At 41.1% G+C, this 10,114-nt stretch overlaps 1 protein-coding gene across 1 annotated transcript in view; it reads left to right on the top strand.

The window, feature by feature from the left end:
• Positions 1-459: 459 nt before the first annotated feature.
• Positions 460-10,114, top strand: part of Tnni3k (TNNI3 interacting kinase) — a 265,004-nt gene continuing 255,349 nt past the window's right edge. The window contains exons 1-2 of the mRNA XM_059266495.1: positions 460-499; positions 1,114-1,222. Coding sequence (XP_059122478.1) covers positions 460-499; positions 1,114-1,222 — 149 coding nt within the window. The remainder of the gene's footprint in view (positions 500-1,113; positions 1,223-10,114) is intronic.

Below are 10,114 nucleotides of genomic sequence, written 5' to 3'. Positions count from 1 at the left end.
CATGGAGAACTTACACCATAATAATTGTTTCCCAGGTGCCTTATTTGACCCAAAAGAAAAAGACACTGAACACTGGCTGGCTGGATTCAATCTCATTCAGTGGAGCTCAGAAGTCACCAATCACTTTTTGGATTAATTCGTTAAGAAAGTAGCCTACATGGAAGGGACGTGGGGACAGACAGGTAATCAACTGATGGAAGCAAACGACACAACCAAAACATTTGCTGTTTGTCTTTCATGTGGCTCCCACAAAACAAATCTAGCCGCTCCCTCACTAGTTCCCTCTTGAAAGGGCACTTCGTCTTGTTCTCTGTCATCCTTGCATGACATTCCATTAGGCACTTGGCTTATTTTTAGCCTGGTTATCAAAATATATTTCAACTGGTTTGTTGCAGCACTAGAGCTTGGAATCTTGTATCCTGCAGGGAGGCAAAGAAGAAAAGCAAACACTTCTTTAAAATGGGGAATTACAAGTCCAGACCTACACAGACTTGCTCTGGTAACTATTCTTACTTTCTTTGTGTTTTCCTAACTATCTTCACTTTCTTACATGCAGCATGATTCAATTGTAAGTATAGATGAGCAATAGCTCACTGAGATGTACGCTTATTTGAATACAGAGAATATTAAGTGTTTAGATGATCTGAATTTACGCTTTTTCTCTGAAAGATTATTGGCAGAAAACAGGAAATGTCTTGTAAAAATATTAGCTTAGTCCCTTGGTATAATATGGTAGAAAGCTTTGGAGTACTGTTGAATATAGATATTTTAGAATTATATCTTAAGTATCTAGTATTTAAAAGTTAAAAGACACTGTCTACCATCTAGAGATTGCTGTAATTAAAATGCAATAAAATCAAATGAAATAAGTCAAATATATTCTTTTATGTAAATATATTGTACAATATCAAATGGGTTCTTAATTACTACAATCCCGAAGTGATTGCATTATAAACATAAACATCTGCATTAAACCCACAATCAGTCATTTAAATTAAGTATTGTAGAATTGAAACTGGAAAAAAACAGTTTTGATTACTTGTATGTTATGATCTGTGTCTACATTTTGCAAAATGTAATTATGAATCAATCCCATTTGTTTTTCCTTTCCAGATGAATGGAAGAAGAAAGTTAGTGAATCTTATGCTATTATAATAGAAAGACTGGAAGATGACCTGCAGATCAAAGAAAATGAATTTACAGAACTAAGGCACATCTTTGGGTAAAGTTGTCAGAGTTTTGCTTCTTTGAATATGTGTCTTCATTATTTATCTTGTTTTTAAGCATGTTGACATGCAGATATAAAGCCTTAGATATAAACAGTCTAGGTAGTCTTAGATATGACCAGACTAAATTTCACACACAAAAGAGAGTTGTCTGAGTCTGTCGATGCAGACGGTTCCATCTGGAAAGTCAACTGTTTTCAGGCCTGAGCTCTTAGAACTTTCTTCTCTTTGGATCAAAATGATGAACGACAGGGAAGAAAAAAAGAGGCTGTGCTGTGAATATAAATTGTCTTACTGTTGGCTCATCAACAAAAGTGTTAAGTGTAGTTGGGGAAAACAAGCTGCATTATTATACAGAATCACCTTTGAGGACCTCCATGATGGACACATAGTAAGTGTCTTCATTCCCCATCCCTACTTCTGGTTTGTGTAACAGAATGCTGCTGTGACAGCCATACCAGGTGCCTGCCATATGCCTTTCTCTAAAGATGCAGATTACAAGAAGAGGAGGTTCCCTGTCCACAGAGGTGCAGTTAATGCAGTCATGGGTGAAGTTCTCTGTTCAGTTTTGTTCCTTTGTCCATTTGCTGAAAGATTGGTTTATGGAATTATCAGTAGGTGCTATTCCATTCATTTAGAGAATGTAAACTACATGAGTCACTATCCCCATCAGCTCAAGTACACAATATCTCTAGCTTTTACCCAGAGTATAGTAAAGACACACAGTACTAAAGCTAATTCGGTTAAAAAAAAAAAAAAGAGCTGCATTGTTCTTGTGTCTATGGCAATTTATAGTGACTTTGGCATGAGAACTTGATGTGGGAGAGGAAGGGAATGAAAATAGAATGTTCTTTCCTCTAACGCAAAGTCGCATTCACCTATAGCTTTGGACGTGTGTTGAAGACATGAGTAGGAGGCAAGAAAGGGATGAAACTACAAGGCAGCAGGATGGGAAGGCAGAGTGGTGCATTCACGTACAGTGTGTTTCCTGTTATGCCTCTAACACTCACAGGTATCAGTACAGTAGTGAGTTCTCCAGGATATCATGCATCCATTTCTGGGCCAGACTCCTCTCCTCACTGGTATATGTGATCACTAAAGATGCTTCTCCGTCTTGTGTGGGCTTTTTATATTTCTATTTATGTATGATACTAGTAGCTTAACTCTAGAAAGACAAACAAACTGATAAGTTAGTGTCCACCAGACATGCCACTAAGGCACCTTTGTCCTCTTGGATTCCGTCCTCCTGGGACTCTGATATCTCTGATTAAGGCCAGCAAAATAAAGGAACTACTAGGTAGTAGATGGCTGCAACATTTGGAAGTCAAGTACAATTCTAATAATATAATTACTGGCTTAAATTAATAATGGGGATGCAATTTTTAAAGAAAATTTACATCCTAAATTTCAGTCATAATTCTCAGTTCTGATGAACTTCTAGTCAAAATGTTTCTGCTTTGATACAAGTAATCAGAACATTCAAGACCTCAGGAGACCACCTGTTTTCTCCCCTGACAATTTCTCTAACAGAGCTGCATGTGTCACATTCCCTGACAACGGGATGTTGCTTGTCTGTCCTAATGCCTTGGGCTCCGTGTATTCTTTAATTTCTCCTTGCATTTTTTATAAGCTGTCATGCCCCTCACCAACAGGACATTCTAAAGGGCTCATAGTGCTTCCTGGGGCTTGGATGAAATTCCTAATTAAGATTAAGTCACCCTCATAAATATTTTTCTAATAGTAAATGATTTCCTTAACTATTAAATAGGGTAGCTCTGTACCTAAAGGTTACTTTCTGCCTTGAAGCATAGGGACTGTTTTCTTAGCCTTTAACCCTTACCCAGCGCAGTGTGCAGTTGTGTGATCCAATTAAACATCTTACCCATGACCTCATCCCTTCAGAGGACATGTGACACAACCACAAGTGGGAAATTATTAAAGTGAAATGTTTGAAAAGTTGGCCAAAATAATATACTGATGTACAAAACATTGAGTGAGGTGTATATATTTTAAAAATTAATTCATCTTCTCAAAAGTAGAGAAAATCCAAGAAGAGCAGAGAGAAGGTGACCATCTTTCTCTCTGTTTCTCAAGACTGGCTGTTCCTTCTCATACATTGCTTTCAGAGACCCATGGAGCAGGAGAAACAGAAATCAACAATCAGATCTTTCCCAATGAGTATCCACATGAATATCCATAAACATGTTTGCTGAATAGCTTCCAAGCCAGTGCCCCAAACTTATAATAGAAATTATTTCCATTTATCCCAGCTGTTTCTCCTACCTCTGTTTATGGAAAATGAATTTTCATTTTTAGTGTTCCCTCACTCTGTTTCTCGGGTTATTTGTGCATTGACGGTAACTTTCTCAGAGAAAGTTTAAATGAATTCAGGCTCTTAGGAAACATAAGCATTGACTGAGATAGAGGGTAGGTGGTGGGAAGTAGCTGAACATTAGCTAGTTCAGATAATTATCTTGATGTACTGTTTGTGAGTTTCAAGTGGGTTAGACATTGTAGGACCTTTCCCAGGAGCTATTAACAGTATAATTTCGTTAAAGTGTTGATTTGGGTTAGGTTTTGTTTGTTTGTTTGTTTTTTGAGACAGGGTTTCTCTGTGTAGCTTTGGTGCCTTTCATGGAACTCACTCTGTAGCCCAGGCCTGCCTCCAACTAACAGAGATCCTCCTGCCTCTGCCTCCCAAGTGCTGTGATTAAAGGCGTGTGCCACCACCACCCGGTGATTTCGGTTAGTTTTAATTTCATTACTGAGTATTGCTCTTGAGGAGAAAGATGGGAAAAGGGATGCTAGAGATGGTATTGGCTGGGAAGGAGAAAGAGATGAGAAGAGGAGGAACAAGTCGGGGCATGTAAGGTAATAAGCTATGGCAGAGAAAAAGGCTGCAGGAGAGGGCGAGGGAGAGGAAGAGGGACAGGGTAAGGAGGCTCCCTCAACCAACACAGAGAATTTGAGATGCAAATCTGCTTCAACCATGAATATGGTTCCCAGTCTCTGTTGTTGGCAGTGTTTGCTTTTGTTTTGTTTCTATTTCACTGATAATTGGCACAAACCTTACATTTCAGACAGTACTTTGAGTCTGTTTGGAAAACCACATGGCTCCCCAAGGATTCTCAACACCTTAAGAAATTTGCCTCACTCTTCCTCAGTAGGGTCGTCTCACTGGATTGGGAGCGCTACTCATGTAATAGCTAAATTGCAGGGTTGGATGTGGTTTTGAAAGCTGCCTGGAGAGGGGTGCAGCTTTGGGCCCGGAGGGACTCTTCAGGAGGGAGAGTCAAAGATGCCGCTCTGGAGGCTGCCTTCATTATTTCTCCTTGTAATTCCTCACACACATTGTGCCTTCTCACTGAACAAAACATTGCTTTGAATGTTTTGTACCTGATCACTTTCAAAATTCAATAGCTATTGCACGAATTCTAATTGGTCTTATGATAAAATCCCGGAGCTAGATATTGAGGTAAATGCTGAAAGACCAGAGGAAACAAGCCACAGCCACTTCTCACCTCACCAACTCCTCAGTTGAAAAGGGAAGATCCTGTCTCCACGAATCCTCAGACTGAATGGCCCTGAGTCCTTAGTCGGCTTATATTCCTTTCTTTGCCCAGCCATATCACTTCCTGTCTCAACTTTCCTAGTGCTGGGATTAAAGATGTGTGGCTCCCAAGTACTGGGATCAAAGGTGTAAGCCATCACCACCTGGCTCTATTTCTCTTTTAGACTAGATTAATTTTCTGTAGTCCAGGGTGGCCTTGAACTCACAGAGATCTCTCTGCCTCTGTTTCCCGAGTGTTAGCATTGAAGGTGTGTGCCACTACTGCCTGGCCTCTGTGGCTAACTCTGTGGCTGACGCTGCCCTCTGATCTTCTGACAAGATTTATTTGTTAGAGCGTATACAAAATAACACCACAGATAGCATCATTATGAGCTGGTGTATGTCTATTTCATACCAATATAGACTAAAATTGGAGAGAGAGAGAGAGAGAGAGAGAGAAAATAACTCTTTGTTTTATAAGTCATTGGCATTTGAAAATTACAATTTACCTCAAGTAGTATTATGGCATTTCAAATTTCATATTAAAGTTTAAGCTGATTATAAGGTGTTCCTGCAGGAACATTGGCACAGCGTTAAAGTTTTTCATGACTTAAAAACATACTGAAAGCAAGTGTCTTTGTGGGGGTTTCTATTGCTCTGATAAACACAGACCAAAAGCAACTTGGAGAGGGAAGAGTTTATTTGTCTAAAATAATCTTGGTGGTAGACAAAGACCAAGGTAGGAATTTGAGGCAGGATCCTGGCAGCAGAAGCTGAAGCAGGGGCCATTGAAGGGTGCTGCTGTTTACTGGCTTGCTCTGCATGCCTTGCTCAGCCTGCTTTCTTATAGACCCCAGGACCACCTGCCCATGAGTGGCACCACCCACATTCGGTTAGACCCTCCTACATCTATCATCAATTAAGAAAATGTCCTACAAACTTGCCCACGGGCCATTTGACAGAAGCATTTCTCAGTTGACATTCCTCTTCACAGATAACTCTGGTTGTGTCAAGCTGACAAATATATCCAACCAGGACACAATGCAAGTGAAATGGGAATGTTTAAAAGCTAGAGAAGAACCACACAAATAGTTTTCAGAAATGATGGAAAGTTAACACATCCTGCCTAGGGCCGGCTTCTGAACAGTGTATTGTATCGGGCTTTTACCTGAGACAAGGATGTTAGGTCAGACACAGAGCGAAGTGATGAGTGCCACTAAGGTGGTTGTAGATAGCCCAGCATAACACAGTTCTACTCTCCCCAGTCACTAAGTCTTATCAGTCACTGGGCCTAGCAGAGTCTCTTAGAATGCAGGTATGGCTTTTTTCTCAGAACTTCAGGTCACTCTGTCCATGACTTTAAATCACACATGTTCTAGCTTTGCAAGAGAGGGAGACTAGATTTTTGGTTCTCAAAATATATGCAGGAACCATATGCATCTGTGAAAAGGGAAGGAGACCTGTGAAGGAAGATCCTTGTGGACAGTGCTCCTGAAGCTCTGGGCTGTGTGGAAACTTCTTTCTTGAGTTTAATATATCCAGGAAATGATGTCATGGAATAGGAAAAGTTGTGTTGTGTGGGTGGTATAGGGGGGTAGGGGGTGGGGGCTATGTTAATGGCTGGAACAACAGAACTGACCTTCGCTTTAAGAGCAGCAAGGGAGGATGGGTTTCTTCTGACCTAACCACATGAACTTAACTTAAAGCAGGAATACTGAGAGAAGAGTCAGCTTTGGAGTGCCTGGCTAAACATTAACTTTCAGTGTATATTGTGAAGATTATGTAGCAATGGGCCTGGCAGGGTGGCCAGATGGCATTGGCACTTGCCACCAAGCCTGACACTCTGGTTCCATCCCTGGGACCCACAAGCTAAAAATGGGGACATAGGGTTGTGTGTTGCCTTTTGACCTCTGTGAACAAAAGTTTGTGAAAAACATATTCACTGAAACTTCTGATGATTAGATTCCCAGTAATGTGACATGTTAGAATGCTGCAGGTCCAGAGCCAAATAATCTTGGGGCATGATCAGTTCCCTAAAAAACCATTTATTGCCCTCCTTTGTATATGACAGAACATCTTTGCAATCACTAGGTAAATCCTCTAGTTTTTAACCAACCAAAGGGATAGGAATGTTGTCAGATATCTTCTGAGTAATCTCACTCCCTCTCCAACCCTGATGCTGTAACCTGCCCATCTAATGTTTCCACCAATTTGAAAAGTGCCTTCAGGTTATGATTTTCTTCTATTACTATAAAAACTTTATCAAATGGCTATCATGCTGTAGTATGGAAATTTGGGATAACCTAAATCTTTGTTTCTATGTTCATTCACATTTGCTCCAATAATATCCCCTTTGGAGATAACGTGTGTTTTCCTGCCTACACTTCCATACACATTCTACCACAAACAAGTACCCACATAGACAGGTACAAATAGAGAGGTAATTTGTAATTTAAACTTTTGAAAGAAATATAATAGCAAAACATACTAGCTGTTGATGTTTACAAAGTGGGAAAACTCATTTCCTTGGTATAGGGAACCTTTAAAGGGTAAGCACATCATAGTTACTGAGAGCTGAAATAAACAGAAAATAAAAAGCCATATATACCATAAGGATTCTACAATGACTTATTAAAAAAAAAATCTCTCCTGGTAGTGAGTAACTCTGCTGAAGTAATAAGTCAGATTAGACTAGATTAATAGGTCCAGGTTTAATCTGAGCAGAGCATTCCTGAGTGGTTGCAGAAGTAGAGGAGAAACCACTAGGAAAAACCATGAGGGGAAGCCCATGGACCAGACCTTAAACACCCTCCCTTCCCTGGGTGAAGCCAATGCTTGGCAGGCTTTCTCAGGGGTGGGGTCTGGAAAGGGCAGCTGAGGGCAGCATTTGGAGAGGGCAGCTCTAGGGGAGATCCCCAACATCCTAACCTATTTGGGTATATATGGACATCGGTTCAAGTCTGGCTACTTCCTGTTGGCAACGAACAACATGGGAGAGGGAAGTTGGGAGTCAGTGGGCTCATGCTCAGCGAGAGGTGTGGGTGAAGAAGCATTCAGTTAGCTGCCATCCTGGAGATCTCAGGAACATGTTTCTTGAGGAGGGGGAGAAGGCAGACTGCTAGGAGAAAAAAATAGATCATTAACACCACCCCTATGAATGGGCCTAGCCATGGGAAAAAGAACAGAAAGGTAATGTTCCCTGGTTGTACAGAAGAGGCATGGGTGAATAAGCCAGATGAAAGAGTAGATGTGCACTGGAGTCTGGAAAGGTGGCACCAGCACTGACGTTCCAGGAGCTTGGAGGGTTGGCATGCCAAATCAGGGATGATGTGTTCAGGAGTACCTGACCCCTCACATCTGCTGTTTCCCTGGAGGTGGGAAATGCCTCTATCCATTCTGTAAAAGTATCAACAAGAGTTAAGAGACAACAGAGCTTTTCATGAGTGGACATATGGGTGAAATCAACTTGTCAGTACTACTCTGGTTGGTGTCCTTGGTTAGTACAGGGGCTGGCATATCTGGAGGGCTCCCTGCCGATTTTCCTTGGCACAAGCCTGGCAGGAGGGGTAGATCTGTTTAGGGACTGATCCACCAGGCCAGATTCCTTGATACAGTAGCAGAACTCTCTCCCAGGAACATGTAGGTGTCTATAAAACAAGTGGAACAGATTCACATCTTGGTGTCATAGCAAAAGGCTATGGCTTTGTGTTAAAAGGTATGAACATTTTTCCCAGGGCCTTGTTTCAGCTGATGAAACACACATTTAGGTCTATACTTAGAGGGCAACCAAGGAAATTTACTGAACAGAAGAGGTTGAGTGAATGAAGAAGGAGGAGGGAGGCTGAGACAAGGGAGGAACAGAGTTGAACACACTGCAGGCTTCCATACCCTCTCACCATAACCTGTCTCTAAGAGCTGGGACCAGTAAAATCCACATAAATTTAAGGATGCCTGAAAACTGTTTGTACTCAGTGCCACCACGAAGCCTGTGGATGAAGCACACCTGTCTGTACTTTTAACAGGAAACTTTACTGATGAACTAATGAGCTACCAATCTAGGGTCAGTGGAGAGCTGTTAAACTGGCAATTCTGTCAGTACCCTGGTCACCAAACACCGTCCGATCTGAGAAGGATAAGTAAATGAGCAGAGGTGACATGGCTTTCCAGCCACCTCGGCAGTCCCAGGTCTCCCTCTGGTCACAGAAGCAGCGACTGTCTCCAGCTGCCAAGCCCAGAAGACTCGACAGGCTTTCCTGTGGGGTAGGAATCTGGGGAGAGTGACCTACCTTGACTTGGCAAAGTAGAGCAACTGATTCCCCAATTTCCTGCCATCCAGTCTGGGCAGGTTCTTAGCACCTGTTTAAAGTGCAAAGCAATTTCTTGCCACATAGCTGGTTTTGCCACATTTAAAGCAAGTTTCCAGGTATAAGTTCTTCCATGTTCCTTAGAGGGGGTTACAGGATGCTGCCAGGAGCTGGCATGTTTCTGTCATGAGAAGCTTTTTATTAAAATGCCATATTCTCAGATCTCTGAAGCACTTGAGGATCAGGGTATAATTATCTGTTAGGTACATCTGAATTAGACAAATGTTGCTTAGGCTTGACTTTGGGAACATATATAAGCTAAATCTGGACATACAGTTTGCCCAATTAGTTACCAATTAGTTATAGTTACCAATTATATATATATATATATATATATATATATATATATATATATATACCAATAATTAATTACCAATATTAGTAAAAGCAAGAAGATTAGAAGGAATAATTCAGTCTCTAGTGTTCAGCTATGGTCCTAAGATATAATCATAAGGCAAAACCAAGTTTTAACTTTGCAAACAGTTTAGTGTTTTTAAAATCGTGGTGCACGCCTTTAATCCCAGCACTCAGGAGGCAGAGCCAGGTGAGTTCAAGGCCAGCCTAGACTACCAAGTGAGTTCCAGGAAAGGCGCAAAGCTACACAGAGAAACCCTGTCTCAAAAAACCAATAAATAAATAAATAAATAATATGGGAATACTCTTATGCTATAAAATCTGGCTGTTCAGCAAGATATATCCCTGAACATAAATGCATGGAGGTGCAGCTTTAATAACTCAGTAAACCGCCAGTGTGGGCTACAAAGTGAGTTCCAGGAAAGGCGCAAAGCTACACAGAGAAACCCTGCCTTAAAAAAAACTCATTAAACCAGCATTGTTTTAAATCCTATCTTTTATAAACCTTTTAAGACAGGACAGGAATCATTATACAGAAATCTATCTTAATCCAAAGTAATTTGGAGACCTACTGTCTCCTGGTGGACCCATCTCCACATGGCCACCTCTGTCTAAGACGG

This window comes from Peromyscus eremicus, chromosome 6 (assembly GCF_949786415.1).
Source record: "Peromyscus eremicus chromosome 6, PerEre_H2_v1, whole genome shotgun sequence".
NCBI classification, from domain to species: domain Eukaryota; kingdom Metazoa; phylum Chordata; class Mammalia; order Rodentia; family Cricetidae; genus Peromyscus; species Peromyscus eremicus.
Note: the sequence above shows the minus strand (reverse complement) of the source record. Positions and strands in the feature narration are given on the sequence as shown.